Source organism: Coloeus monedula, assembly GCF_965178545.1.
Source record: "Coloeus monedula genome assembly, chromosome: Z".
NCBI classification, from domain to species: domain Eukaryota; kingdom Metazoa; phylum Chordata; class Aves; order Passeriformes; family Corvidae; genus Coloeus; species Coloeus monedula.
The window spans coordinates 1,009,753-1,025,911 of record NC_138822.1 but is presented as its reverse complement, the minus strand read 5'-3'; the positions used below and the strand labels follow the sequence as shown (position 1 = coordinate 1,025,911).

The window sequence follows — 16,159 nt, the reverse complement described above, 5'->3', positions numbered from 1 at the left end:
GTTAATCTTGCACTGTGAGCCTTTGTGTTTTTTGTATTTTATGTTTCCCTGGTGCAATGTCTCTTTCCTGAATGAATCCAGACTGCTGGGAACATGGAGTTAAACAGTCTCTGCTGTTTTATTCCTGAATTTTTTGCATGTGGTCTTCCTTGCAGTTGGTTCTCCTGAACATGCTCTCAGAGATGAGCAACACAGGCAACCACTGATATTTGGGGTTGATGTTCCACCAGTTTGCTCAGATCTTGTGCTGCTCAGAAAAGATGTGTCCCATAAGGAAAATTCCATAAGGAGAATTCTGAGTTTAATCAGAAAAATGCCACAAGTTTCAGCAGTGTTAGAAAGCTGTGGTTGATTACTCACTGAGCTGGAAAAAAATCCCAGAGAGGAGAGGTGCAAACAGCTGACTTGAAAACTTAGAGGGAAGTGTTGTTCCCTGTGTCTTGCCATTAAGGAACTTTTCTTGATTTTTCTATGGTGTAAGTATTTGCTTTGAATTTAATGCAGTTCTCACACAAGAAGAATTAACATTTATAGAAAAAATCAAACCAGTGCAGTACCAGAAGGAGCCACAAAATGCCTTGTACATGCTAAAACTATTAACTGATTTTAATACTAAAAATATAAAGAACATCAGCTGGTCTGAAAGAGAAGACTGACCCTCAGTTAACATACAGCATTATTTCCAAAGCTGTTGAAAACTAGGGTGGCAAAATACACAGCTTTCCTAAAATTTTCACTCTCCCCTGGGCAAGCACGGCACCCTAGGCAGCCTTGCCTGGGGTGATCTTGTTAAAAAGAGTATTGGTGAGACACACCAACCTACCCAGGGCGCAAAATTAAACTTCTCCAACAGATGCATGACAGAGGTATAAAAAAAATTCTTCTACTGCACCTAAACACGACTTTAGTTTTGTTAACAGTGCCATCATAACCAATTCACGTAAATTTCCGGGAAATCCCCTGCATAATACTGAATTCTGAGATAAATGATGGGCTGTGCTGTTTAGCTGTATTTTTATATCACAAAATGTGTATTGCTGTTAAGTTCTTTATAAGTGGGGTTTGCTTCTTAATGCAGCAGTTAAAATTCTGCAGACGCCTTCATTGTGGGAGTAAAGGCCAGTCCAGTCATGCTTTATAGTAAGAGTACATTTATAAATTGTTTATAGAGGGCTAATAAATAATTAATGTCTGTTATTAAACAGGTTACAGGCATGAAGAGTGTGTATTATGTATGGCAATAAGCACACAGTAGAAGGTGTTAAAGACAGTGTTTTGTCTAACTGCTGCCCTAAAATCCATAACAAATGACCCTTTGTTAAAATGTATATTAAACATTTGATTTACTCAATGCATATTTATAAATACTTTATAGTTAGTACTAAATATAATTCCAGGACTTGACTCCAGCCTTCCAGTAAAACCATGCTGAGGAGGGAATGCCTTTTTGAGGTGAAATTGAAATCCAGAGCTGTGAATGCCTGGTGCTGTGCTGACAAGCTGTCTTCTTGTAATATACTAATAAAAGGATATTTTAAAAAACTAATGTGTGTTTTCTAAATAGACAGAGGACCAAGTCAAGCATCAGTAATTTGGAAGATAAAGCAAGGTATTTTAACATGAGTACAAGATTTAGAATCAAGTCTCATTTTGAGTTATGTTGAGAGTAAGAAATGGTATTCCTAATGAAAAATAATTTCTGTGTTTTAACAGGCAGTTACATTTTCTTTATTTTTGGTTTTAATGCAGTCATCTGCTGTTGCTAATGAAAATGTTGCATTTAATGCAGATTTCTATATATATGTACAATTTCTTGTGAGATCTGTTTCTAGTTTTACCTTTTCAAGAGGGAAACTTTTGCAGATACATTTCACGTAACACTGAATTAATATGACAGAGATATCGTGAAGTTTTTTTTTTTAGTCCTAGGTCTTTGTGGTGTGCCTTCCTTGTCCTTTCTTCTTTGATGGTAGCTGGTTTTGTCCATTTCAGGTATAGTCTGATTTTCTCTGTTTCAATCTGTCTCCAGTAAATGTGAGACATGAGTGAAGGATATTCCCCACTTAGCTGAGAACTGAAATTTTCATGGGTTTTTTTACTCTGTTCAGCATCAAGTGAACAGTTACTGCAGAAACAGGAGAGTTCCTTAGTAAATCACAAGTGTTGACTTCCTTTTCACTTTAGTGCCATTCATTGCAAGTTTAATATCTTTTTCTTCACTCAGAGTTTTTGCAGTTGTTCAGAATCCTGCATCAACACTTCTTTTTGAAAAAGTGTATACTACAGTTTGATTCATAATTTTTCTCCATAAAAGCTTTATGTGACATAACAGAGTTTCATAACGATTTGAACATTATGCATTGCAAAACTGAAGTGGTCGTGCCTGTAAAAGTCAATATTCTGCCTTTCTGTGTATCAAAGGTGAAACAGGAGGCATAAATTGATTTATTGGTGTACACTGGTAAAAAATATATAGTTGGTAGAAAGAGTGAAAGGATCTTAACAGGCTTTTGTTCGTCAGCTGGTGCTGGAAGTGGCTTGGGCAAAATCTTTGGTGGAGTCTTAGAACATCTCCCTCCCCTCTCCCCACCCCTGTCAGGACCAGCCCTTCCCTACACCACAGCAGAGATAATGCTGAAAGGCTGCAGGAAAAGCAGCAATTAAAAGAAAGTCTCTTTCCCCTTCCTTCTGCAGGTAAGAGTCTTGTCGAAGATAAGGATCAGCAAAACAAATCCCTGTTCTCTGCTATTTGTAATTCCCATGTGCTAATTTCTTACACCAAAATCTGCTTTTGAGAGTTTCCAGAGTAATTCAAGATTAGTTTCTCTTTTACTCTAAGAAACAGGAAAAATGAAGAATGGAGGATAAAGAAATAAATGAAGCATGCAATAGCAGTGCTCTTGTTGCAATGTGCTTGGCAGTGTCCCAGGCCAGGTTGGACAGGGCTTGGAGCAACCTGGGATAGTGGAAGGTGTCCCTGCCCATGGCAGGAGAGAGACAGGATGAGTTACAAGGTCTCTTCAACCCAACCCATTCCATGAGTCTGGTATTCTATGTGTGTGTGCATGTAGTTTTGTGGCTCAGGATCAGAATCTCTTTAATGCCACATAAATATCTCAAGTCAATTTCAGGTAGTGTGTGAACAGCATCCTAAATACAAATATTTGCTGAATCTTAATGTTCTATTAATATTTAACTGAGAAGTGAAAAACACATGAAAGTTGTGTAAGTTTTTCTTCATGAACTTTTCTCTGTTCTCAAGCAGTTCAATCAAAATTCTTTAAAATATCGCTGAGAAGAAATGAAAAATTGTGCTCAAGCAGGAGTTTGCGCATGAACAATAAGCAAACTGATGTTTATATTTAATAAAACATTTTTGAGTTCCTTTTGAAGGTTAACTTTTTTTTTTTTCCACTATTATTACAGAGGATTTTTACATGCAATGGTTTCTCACTCATGATGTATTGGAAAATATTTTCTGAAACTCTCCTTATCTAAACTGCCTGAAGTTCTTACATAGTGCTAACCAGTATTTTTAATCTGTAAACCTTTGACTCCATTAAGATATCTTCACTATCTTTTCCCTTTTGGTCACAAGCTGACACTTCTAAGTACTTCTTTGCTGTGTTTGGAGTGCCACTGATGGTGATCCCCAGGGATCTTGGAATTGTTCTGCCAGGGCTGTGTTCAGGTGTTGGCTCAGTCAGGTACATTAATAGGGCTGCAGTGCTGGGGCACATCAGCTCACCGAAGCATAAACTTCTGGAACCTTAAAATGTCTGGCTGTGCAGAACCCATCTGGATTTATTTTTCCTTAATTTATTTTTCCGTTTTTTTCCCTCTCCTTTTTGTTTTCCTCCTGCCACTGCCACCCCCCTTTTTTTTTTTTTAAAAAAAACCCTGTATCTATTTATTTATGTGTTTATTTTTACTTTTCAGTGCCAACTCCTGACATCCTAAAACCTGTCCATGCCCTGTCGAAGTCTCCTATTTGCCTGTTTACTGCCCTCCTGCAGAAATTGCATCTTGACAACATGACATGGACTTATATCCTGTATTTCCTGTCCTGCCTGCCTGTGAAGTTATCCATAAAGTTAACTTAGTAACTGAATCCAGTGTGGATTACAGTATTCTATTAATACCTACTTAAGAAAACAGAGAATTTTCTATTTTCCCCTGTAAACCAATGTAAGGCAACCCTTTTTTAATTGAATTTGTCCTGTACAGAAATGCATTTATAACTGTTAAGAGCAGAACTGCCAGTCTGAGTCGGGTCCTGCATGTGGTAGAACTGGAGTCTTTTGGATGCTTACGCCCTTTAAATTTTGATTTAGTAGTAAGTGCACAGCCAGAGATTGTGTGACAAGTGGTTTGCCTGTTTTGCCTGTTTCATACATGAGCAAATACAACACAGTGTCAGTTCTTCTACCAAACATCAGCGGTCAGTGCAGAATCAAATACTTCCCATCCCTTTTCTCTTGCATCTGGTTTCTTCCTTTCAAACACTAGGCAGTGGTAGCAATTTGGAGAGTTAGCATTCAAATTTTCTAGACTGACAGTCAAACATTTCGTAGTATAGCTTCTCTACTGCAACGTTTTATTATTGCTGAGGTTTTTTTAAGTTTTGGGGTTTTTAATGTGTGGATTAACTCTTTGTGAGCCTGATTTTCAAATATCTTCCTCCTGTTGCTGTAATTCTTTGTTTGGAAAGTATTCTTACTATAAAAAAAACCGGGAGGATATGGAACCCACTATGGTTTTTTTATGACCCAAATTTCAAAAGGAAGGTATTTCTGGTAACTTCCAGTTCAGGGTCTAACTATCTGTAAAGTTGTAAAATACACTTGTGGGTAGTAGACCATGCCCCAGGCAGTCTGAGAGGACTGGAGGCTCAGCAAAGTCTTCATGTGTAAGCTGTAGCTGAGGCTGGGTGCTCCAGTTTATCTGGAGATGTTGCTGAGTGGAAGTGTTGAGTAATTGGGGTCTTGGCTAATCCTCCTGGGCCATGGACCAGTCTGGGGGAGCAGCAAGAGACTCCCTGCAGCTCCCTCTGTCAGGCAGGGGTGGGCATGAGGAGCAGGCAAGGGTGTAAATCCCTGGAGCAGGGTGGCCAGCTGTGTGGGAGCTCTGCAGGCAGCTGTGGGCCTGGTCAGAGCCAGCTGTGTGCAGTTGTCCTGTGGGTGCAAACTGCAGGGGTTCGAGGAGGAATCTGCACTTCAAGCCCTGCACCTCCAGTTCAGGTGTGCTGAGAACTTCCACTGGTGTGCTTGCACTCACACACAAACACCTTCTGTTGTCTGGGGTGGCTGTTGTTTTGTTTTTGTTCTGCAGGGAAATGCTTTGAGTTCCTCCACCTCAGTCCCCAGTGCAGAACTTGTCGCCCTGCATGAGTGGCAGTCTCAAAGCCATGGGTGGTTGGTTGTTCCCAGGAACAGTATCACAGCTCCCCATTTTGGGAGGGAAACTTAATGGTTCAGGCAGAGGCTCAGTTGTCATCTACTGGACCCAAACACTTAAATTGGTGTTAATATTGTTACATGATTTTATTTTCAAATTGGTGTTAATATTGTTACATGATTTTATTTTCTTCATTGTTGTTGCAGTCTTTCCTTGGATCACTGAGGACTTTTTGGATGCAGCCAGAGTAATTCTTATTATTTCCTGTCTGTCTTCCACTGATATTTGCCATCAGTTTTTTTAATATAGCCTGAAGCCCCTGGTGTTTGTCTTGCACTTCTTATCTCCAGGTTATCTGTTTTTCTGAAGAAACTCTCTCCACCAGCTCCCTGAATTTCTTTGACTTCCGGGGTCTGATAGCTTCACTCTGATCCTTTCAGAACTTACTCTCTCCAGAAGAAAATTTTACTGCTTCATAATAAGTCATATAAATTACTTTCCACCATTACTTTTTAGGTAGAAACTCATGGAATTTCATCTTGTGTGTCATCGTCCCATATGATTCCCATAAAATTCATGAGGTGACTCGTTACTGTCTCTTCAGGGTGTCCTACCAAGCTCTAAGTGCAGAGTTTGCGTTTTACAGAGTCTGAACACTGTAAAAAGAGTGAGGAGGGGGAATGGCACAGTCTGTATTGAACATCTGCAGCTGGGTTTAGCCAGGATATGCTGTAAAAGACCAATAAACTATTTTGCCCAACATTATTGATGACACTTACAAGGGAGGCCAGCAGTCCAGCCCCAAATATCCTGGGATTCTTTGGACAGGATATTAAATGTACACTCTCTGAGAAAAGCTGGGAAAGCTACTAGCAAAATCATGGGTCCTTGTAGGAGCCAGATACTCAGAAACACTGATTTCTTTCTATGAATGAAAATCAAATTAGGTGCTACTTGCTTGGTGAGGCTGGTGGGCACTGCATGTCCAGTCAGTGCTGATCCAGCTTGTCCCTGGGGAGCTGCTGGGTGCATTCCTGCTCCCTCCTCCTCCTCAGCCTTCTCCAGGGATGCTGTAGACAGTTTTCTTCTACTCAAAGCAGGCAGCTGCATCAGGAACAGCTGTAATGTTTTAAGACGTCATATACCAATCAGTAATTCTGTGACTTTAGAGCTTTCAAATTTGCGTTGTGGTCAGTACTGTGTCTCTGCTTTGCTCTCTGGTGGTGTTTTTCTCCATGACAGTTCTGTGCTGCTGCCTCTGCTTACTGCCAGGTCAGGATGCATTGTATAAACTCATTAAATACAGCAAATTATTTACTGGGGACAGAATACCATGTAAAAACCCATTACTATCCCACTGAAAGCAGCAGGGGAGACCAAGGTTACTACCTTTACTACCAGGAAGAGGTGAAACATCAAGTATTTTTATAAAAGTCTCAGCTTGCACTTTAAAATGTACTTTGTCAGGTAACAATTTCTTAGCTGCCATTTGGAATATTTTATAATTATAGTGAGTTGTGTAGTTTATTTGGGTTAAGCCCAAGAAACTACTTAGAGAGTACCTTTAAAAATCCATATATTTTCATAAAATATGGGGTTTTTTTTCCTAACCATGGACTAGGAAGCCTGTGAAACCCTACTGGAAATCTTGAGGAATATATGTGCCAAACAGAGGTGCAAAAATGACAGTTTTTTATATTAAAATCTGGAGGTCATCAAGAAAACTTGCCTTTTGATGAAGTATAGGGAAATCGATGGATATTGTCCCATTCAAGATGGAGCCTACAGAAGAGTGTTTTGATTCTGCAGTAGTTTGGATCTGTAGTAATTTCTATGAGCAGAGATGAAAAATGAATATGAAATTTAACCAGAGTCAGATAAAAGCAAAGTGGGGAATGCTGCAATGTGACAGCACAAACCAAGGCATCCTTAGCAGATGAAAATACCTAAAACCTTGCAATTAAGTGATTGTGGGGGAGACTGCAGGCACTACCACGGCATACATCTCTGATCTTTCCCAAAAGATCAGTGCATACCAGGTACCTATTCAGTGTTTAGTGACACATTGGTGCTCAACTTCGCACATGGTTGGAAATGGCTGTGCCAGTGCTTGAAGTCTGCAGGAGTTTAAGTAGCAAAAGCATGTGAAATTAGGACACACGCAAAAAAAAAGTGAGCTGCAAGCATGTGGGTGAACTGAAAAACCCTGCTGTTGTTTATGGTACTGTCAGGGCAGTAACCAAGAGGAGGGTGGCCACACTTCAGAAGGTGAATTTTTGGGACATCTTCCAAGGAGTTAAGTGGAAAAGAGGCCAGAGGTGGGTCTGCCTGCCCAGAGCTGTGCTGGGTGAAGGGTTTCCCTGCCTGTGAAACTGGGATGGACAAGGAGAAGGATCAGCTTATTTGGGAAGTACCACCAGCCTCATGCAAGGTCCCCATTCCTTGCAGCACTGGGTGCAATGCCTGTGTGTTTGGGTGAATGCAAGGAAGGTGTTTTCTGCTGTGTGAGAGAGGGAGAAATACCTGGGTATAAATCATGCTGAACACACTCACTTTTACACTGGCTGTGTTTGCAGGGCAGTGCAGGAGCTCTCAGGACACTTCAGTGCCTGGCAAACATCGAGGATCTCCCCCAGGACTGTTTCCTCGACCATTCAATACCTGGGTGTTCCTAAGAGCACCTCTCAGATTGCTGTGATGGGATGCAGAGCACTCACAGTGACACAGATCAAGTCTTGAGCTGGAAAGGGAGCAGTAGAGTGGCCAGAGTGGAGCCTCTTGGCAAGGGCAGCCTGCTGGCTCAAGCTGAACAGCCCAAAATGTCAGTGGTTTGTGGGATGTGGAGGTGACCCTGGGATTGCTGCATGTGCTGGGGGGTGCAGGGAAATCCCTGCAGCCTCGAGGCCCATCATGGACCTGCCAAAGCGCAGGGAAAAAGTTTCATGATCTTCTCAGGTAGTGCTTGAATTTGATCCAGAACCATGGCTCATCTGGTCTCTTGTCCAGCCCTCTCAGGGGTGGGTAGTTGACAGCAGACTGAATCCCCTAAATCTCAGGTGAGATGTGTAGGAAAAGATTGTAGATATATATAGATATATATATATATATATATACACACACACACACACACACACACATATCTATATGTCAAAAATATATTAAAAATAAATACTTAGGGACAAATTATATTACCATATAAATATGTTAAAAACGAGGGGAGAGAAGGGGGGAAAAATGATTGTCAGTATGACCAAATAGGCCAGAAAGCGTGGTTTGGCATGTTAAATAAACTTCCTCAGAAGGGTTGTTTACCAGTGTTTGTTGAAACTTGGTAAAACCAGCTCACCACCAGGAGCTTTGGAGCAGGTTTTAAAGTACTGGATTGACGGATTCAAGAAAAGTTGTTCAGAAAACCCCCACTAGTGCTAAGATTCAGTGCTACTTGCTCTTGTTTTAGAGAATGAGGTTTGTAATTTGGATGTGAGATGCGTGAGATTCCTAGGCTTTGAAATGAAATATGGATTTGAACTGAAGTCTATAAACATTTTTGAAAACAACAAAAAAGCTACTTCTCTGTATAGTTCAGAGTAGTAATTTTAGAATACGTGAGGTTTTCTGAAACATGGGGAGTAACATTTAAGATCTCTTCTATGGAGTTGCTTTTAATTCTTGCTCAGCTGCTTCACTCAGACTTACAATTATGTATGGATATTGATTTTCTAGTTCTTTAATTACTGTTTTGAACCCACCAAAAGCTAAATGGATGGTGTGCCATATGCTGAACTCTCCATACAGGAAGAGTTTTCAAAAAATTACATCTTAACAATCTAAAAATGCTATAAATATGTCTTGGTGATGCTCAGATCTGGAACATTCCCATTATAGATACTTTATTTTTTTACATCCAGCGTCAGATGTTAGCTGCATAATGGCTCTTGGTGACGGAGGAAGTGGTGGGAACACTTCTCTGATGTGCAGTCTTAGTCTTTTGGTTTGGAATTGGGTGAGTTCACCATGTTTTTGTCAATGGAAATGCTGCTGCAAGGCTTGAGTTGTAAGTTCTCATTAAGCTAATTGCATCTCCCCATCTCTAAAATGTAGCAATGTAATTTCCATGGCACAGTTAGAGGATTAGTGTTTATTTCCTGGTAATATTCTGATAAATGGTTGACTTGAACCACTTAAATGGTTCCTTTCTTTGGAATTCAGTAGCTGCTTGTGGGATGTAAGAATGCCTTGTCCAATTAAAGCAGAAACTTCAGGCAAAGTGCACCAGGTTAGCAACATGAGTCAGACAGTAACCTTTTTTGTTTGTTAATGGAGTGAATGTATCATCAGGGTACAGATGAATGTGTGCTCTAATTGTCTTGGCAGGGAGGGGGGAGCTCTGGCCTGTGTCATGTCTTTAACAGAAATTACTGCAGCATTGTCATAAATTGATTGGAAATATTTTTTCCTCACATTACTCATGGGATGTCAACAACTATGCAAATGTGAAAATTCAACATATGTCTGCTTGCTGCTTCTGCACAGTTTCTCACACCAGTTTAATGAGTAAAAACGGTCTTTTTAAAATGTCACTTCAAACCCAAGTCTTTGGTGTCGAAGACCACCTCGCTATTACTTTCTTAGTCTTGTGCCAGCATCTGAAATAGTTTATTAATTTGTTCATTTTACACATTTGAACTGTAGCCTGGTTTTTGTCCTGTTCTGTTCCTAGCCTGTAGTTATAGTTTGTATATTCAGTATTCCTCCTTGTTACACAGTGTTGCAACTTTTCGGGGGTCTCTGCTGTCTTTCCCCAGAGCATCAGTTTCCCATTGATCCTTTGGCTGTGACACGGTGAAACATTAGTATCTCTCTTTTGATCTCTGCGGCGAATGCATTTATTTCCGAATGAACCTATAACATTGTTACATTCTGTAAAGACTTCCTGACAGCACAATAGCAAGGGCTGGGCCAGCGATACAGACCTAGCAAGACCCGATCGGGTTATTCTGTGTTGTGCTCCTGGCCCACGTCTGCCGGTGGGAGGTGGTCCCAGCTGTCCTGGCACAGGAGGCAGCCAGTCCCCTTGCCAGCCTGGGGTTTACCACAGGTGGATCAACCTGGAAGCCTAAAGCCTGGCTGTTCTTTTACTGAAATCTGCCACGTTTACCCTCCACACACTCATTAAACACCATTGCATTGCACTGCTGGTAAGAGGTAACAGCTCTTGCACAGAGCTGGAGATGTTAACAGTTATCATCCTGCTTAATTAGCACATTCTGTGTGTTTATGTCAAACGTTTTAGGGTTGTCTTTTTGTTGCAGTGTTGAAATATCTTGCGGTTTTGGGGCAGAGACAGTGGGGGCAGGCAGGGATGTTGAGCTGTGCTGGAGCACTCGTGGGTACCCCAGGAGTCCTGACAGGAGTCACAAATCTCTCTGGACATTAAATCTCTCTTGTGCTGTCAGTGTGGGCATCACAGTGCCCTCTCTGCCAAAGCTTTCAGTCGAGGGCAGACCCATGGGGGTGGTGTAAATGCCTGCAGTAAACCCAGAGTTCGTGCTGCTTCGCTTTCCTTCGCGGGGCAGGAAGGATGCGATCGCACCAATCCTTTTATCCGGACTGCAGGCTTCATGTTTTGGTAAGAACAAAAAAGGGACTCTCATAAGACAAATGAGGTGCTTTAAAGCATTACTGGGTATTCAGGATGTATTGGCTGTGGCAGAAGAGCATTTCTTCTCTGTCTTTTACATCTGTTTTAGATTTTGTCTACAACATTTATTGCTTAAAATTTGGATGGTAGTTGAACTGGAAAGAATTAAGTCAACTCTTAGGAGATCCGCTCCCCCCACAGTACTTAGAGAGTTCAAACTAAAACTAGTCACATGTTTGAATTATATATATTTAATTTGAGAAAAAAGTACATCTTTTCTTTTGAAGTTGGATGGAGAGTAAACTAATACGTTTATGTATTGCATGTACAAAGTACAAACAACTAGTGAAAACCATTTTTGGGCAATGCCTCTCTGAGGAGATTTTAAAATTTCACACTTCATAGATCACTGCCATAATTAGTGTTCTATCAGTGCCACGATGACAGTGATCACACAGACCAAGGCATGGCGTTTCGCACAGTAACAGGAAGACAGATCCTCTCCCTCTTCTTTGTGGAGTTATCTGCAGGTTTTTGAAAATGAATAGTAAGAATGTTTCAAATAAGAATAGATGTGTATCACTAGATGCATTCAAATACATTTTACTTCTTAGAAACAGCACAGGTAGCAAATATAAAAGACACCTATCTCCTTCTCCTTCTCCTCCTCCTCCTTCTCCTTCTGGAAAGACTGGAGGCTTGCAGACAGACAGACAGACAGACAGGAGTCTCTGGGGAGTCACTGGAGCTGTGGCAGTCATTTGTAGCTCTGCTGCCATCAGAGCCCAGGTCTGGATGAATCTCAGGATCCGTTTTCCCTTCGCTGCAGAGCTGTGGTTGTTGAGCTGTGCAGTGCAGTGAGGCTGCCATCGCTTCTCCTGATGCAGCCTGAAGTTTCCCTGTTCTTTGGAAAAACCACAGGGCTGTTTTTCAAGTGTGCTAACAACTTGACACATTCCACATGTTAAAGAAAGTTGACCTGGAAAAACAATCAGTGATGCTGTATGAATACATTGTATTTACAGTAAGCACGCTCACTCAGAGCAGCACTGGGTCACTTGTTAGCTCACTGGGCGCTTGGCCAAATATTAAAAATGTTGACATTAAGTAATTTGGGGGCTTAATAATGTTTTAATTGACGACTATTTAAACACCTCTGGTCAGATTGACCTACATGTCTAGCTGAACAATTCTGGTAGAGGTAATAGATTTGGCACGCTCAGTACATTGTGGAAGGCAGTGGGGCACATCTCAAATTTGTGATAAGCCTTTATTTCTGAAGACAAGGAGCAAACAAATGCACAATACTAAATATTGTCCTTTCTTTTTATTTTCCAGATTAGCACTGTACGTATATGAGTATCTGCTCCATGTAGGAGCACAGAAATCAGCCCAGACATTTTTATCAGAGGTGAGTTTTCTTATATGACTTCCAAGGGCCTGCAAGTGAAATAAATATGATTTGGTCTAGAATAACAGCAGTGAGAACCTGGGGTGTCAGTTCACTTCAATCAGTAGTTCCTCATCCTCTGGAACCCAGTTTACCATGTCATTTTACATGACTTTGTGTAACTGTTTTTGCTGTGGTTTGTTATCCCCATTCTACACTGGGGAAGATTAATCTATTTTCTCTAATAAGTGGGCATGTTGGAGAACACTTCAGTGGTACTCGTTTTTGATGACCTTTTAACTTACTATTGATATCTCCAATTGTGAATGATGGGCCCTTCTAAATGTATTTTACATCCCACTGTCATACACTCTTGGTTCTCCTTCTGTGAAGCACTGCTGATCTGTCTGTGCTCTCACCATGCTTTTAACCACTTCACTTCTTTTCATCTGTTGAATCAATGATGGCTACAACCACTTAGGTCCTGCTTTTTAAAACACTTTCAACTGCTAATGGAATTTTTACCTTTACACAGTGGCTTATTTTTTTTTAAGAGTCTTTTCAAAGACTTCATATGCATCTTTTGAAAGTTTAAATAAATTATGTCTCCTTCTTTTGTCCTGGGATACAAATGTATGCTGAACATATTGAAGTCTTCTGGGTTTATTATTGTTTTTAGTCTTTCACAAGAATATATAAGATGATAATGATGATATTATTATCATCATAAATATGATATAATAATGATATAATGATGATATGATCATGATATAATAATAATAATAGCAATGTAGAAGTAGTAATAATAGGAATAGTGAGCAGAAGTTGGGAAAAAATAGGCAAGATACTGTCTTTTGAAAATTTGCTGCTTTAGCTGATCCTCCTCCAAAAGCTAATAAAATTATTATGCTGGTGATGACATTTTGGAGATGGAAGAGGAACAAATGAAAACCCAGAGTGTTGTTTGTGATGTTTACACAAAACTGACAAAGCAGATTTAAGGGAAAAGGGTAGAATTGTAGTAGGATCAGTTTATGTTTATAGTAAAGCATGTTTTTGACAATTGTTATATCTCTGTGGTAAAGGAATGGAAAGATGAGAGATAAAATAATGTAGAGTATCATCTTAGCTTTCCCCAAACAGCTGTCATTTGTAAATAATGCATTGCACAAGGCAAATTCTCCTCACTTTATTTATATGATGTATTTGCAAAATGAGCAGTTGGCAGAAGCATAGCTGGTACGACATGTGGATTTCCAGAAAACATTAAATACAGTGTCTTGAAACTCACCTTTTAAAACTAATTCAGTCTTGAGTTACAGAGAAGTTCTCAGATCTGAACAATGAAACATAAAGATATATCAAATTTTCCAAATTAAGACTTACACTCATCAAGAGGTGGTCAATAGGGTCAGGGACAATTAGCAGTGCATAGAGTGGGTATGAGGTACAAGCTGTGAGTTTATTTCCCTCTGTAATTAGCAGTGCAGAGGGGTAAATGTGCTGATAATTCTTGTGAATGGTTCTTTGGGCTGGAGGCTCTCTCAGTTTGGGTGGGTTTCATTTAAAAGTTAAACGGTTCAGAGCAACTCTCAAGCCCCAACACTCAGCTTTAAAGAAGAGCACACAGATTATCTGAGCTGTAGGGCAGCCAGTGGTGTCTAAAGTTTAAGAGCCCTCTCTCACAAATCTGCCAGGGACTGTGGCTCAGAGGAATGGAACCAAATTAAAGGAAAATAGAAGTTGGATATCCATGAATCCACTGTGATACTCTATAACTTAGGGATGGTTGTCCTGAGCATCCCTGTGTTTCTGTTGTGCTTTGTGTCTAGTTTGATTTTTGTACACTTCCCTTGAAGAGCTGATTCTTATCCCATGTATTCTCTGTCCTGGGAGTCAGATTCCAGCCTTGGAGGGCTAATTCCTGGCTGAACGAGGTTGGTGGGCATTTCCCAGTTAGTCCATCCCTGGCTATGAGCTTAACCTGTACAGTTGACAATGAAGCTTTTTTTTTTTTCTATAATGAATAATTCTTGATAAGTCTCATTTATCAGACAGACTGCATCTGCCATGTGAAGCACAAGTAAGGATACTCTGAAAAAACAAAACAAAAACCCTTGAAAAGAGCCCCAAACTTCCACATTCCCTTCAGTCTCCTCCAAATCAGTTTCTCAAGATGAAATATGTCCCAGGACTCAGAAAATACCTGAATTGGGTAATTTCTTCACCGGACCCTGCTTTGAAGAAAACAAAACACTGCTTAGACATAATGTGGGTGTTCTACCCAGACAAAATTTTTACTCTTAAGCAAATCATTTTTCTGCTTCAGGAACCTCGTTCTCATTCTAGTTGTACATTGCATCTCTTCATTATGTTATTTTGAACCTTTTCAGAGGTACTGTGTGTTCCTGATTATTAATGCAAGTCTTTCCAAGACATTCCCAGGGCACAGGAGGAGTAGCTGTGCCTCAGAGAAGTGTATTTGAAGAGTGTGTAATACCTTTGTAGTGACTTTGGCATTCAAATGCTCATTACTTTTTTCTGCCAGCACTTAAGCAGGAATTTTGTAAAATACGGGGTTTTGTGTATTAACATATATGAGGGATGTTGGTTCATTCTGCCAGCTTTACCAACTAAAGTGATAGTGGCTCAAAGTTATATTTTATAAACAATTTAAAACAGCACAATTATTTTTGAATTGTGTTCATATAATATATCAAAATTGCATTAGGTTTCTTCATGTTTGAGATTTTCTGTGTGGATTTTCATGTAAGTGCAAACAACATTTTTAGGTGTATGTGCTACATATTCTTCTGCTATAGACAAAACTTGTATGTGTTTAAATTTCTTAAGAATTGGATGTGGAAATCAAGTTGTAGTTGAGAATCTTAAGTCTCGTTGAAAAATGCCAGCTTTAGGAGGGTCCCTGGCAGTATGAACACTATATCTACCTTTAATATTAAGCTTTTATGTACTTTTACATATATGCATGTGGATCTATCTCTTTAAATTCCTTTCATATTAAGGCTGCTAAAGTATTTAATTAAAATAACCCTGTCCTTGTCTACCACTACTTCTGTCTCTAGAGAAGGTTTGTGCTTTTAACAACTCCTTTTTTAACAGAGTTGGACAGGAAATGATACTGTTTGTCATAACTGGAGGAGTTTGGAGCACACACAATGCCTTTGATCCACCAAGTTCTAATGTGGGACATTCTTCTGGACAGTGTTGTGTGGGCTTTATTATAGCCCAAACTATTTAATTTTGAAGTTAAGGATAAGCTAATGACTGGCATTGAAAAGGTGGTTGTGTTAGTATAGTTAAAGTACAACATTTTGGGGAGTTTTGCAGAGAGACAGACTCTGTTGCTGTGATTGGTGTTGTCTGATGGGTTCCCTGATCAACAACAAAAGTTTGAATTCGGGGGTTGAGAGTTGTTAAACTGCATTTCCTTTGAAAACAGCATCAAACTAACCAAGTTTCCTTGGTGGGAAGGAAATCCCAGCCAGTACAGGTATTGAGGAGAGCTTGCCAGCACAGGAAACCAAGCCAGAGTAGCTGTACATCTTCCCCAAGTGGTGGGAGACTGAGTTATGGCAGTGGTGCTGCCTTGCTTTTGCCTCATTACCTCTCACTGAAGCACTCCTTGAGGATTATAAAACGCTGCTGGCCGTGGCTGCGGGGGGAAGAGTGCCACCTGCTGAATCTACAGCATCAGTCCTGTGCAAATG

General features: G+C 40.2%; 1 protein-coding gene across 26 annotated transcripts in view; it reads left to right on the top strand.

The window, feature by feature from the left end:
- The window catches only part of SSBP2 (single stranded DNA binding protein 2), a 122,706-nt gene that overhangs the window by 19,633 nt on the left and 86,914 nt on the right, over positions 1-16,159 (top strand). For all 26 annotated transcript variants that reach the window (XM_082301046.1, XM_082301045.1, XM_082301040.1 and 23 more), the window contains exon 2: positions 12,377-12,449. In XM_082301046.1, coding sequence (XP_082157172.1) covers positions 12,377-12,449 — 73 coding nt within the window. The remainder of the gene's footprint in view (positions 1-12,376; positions 12,450-16,159) is intronic.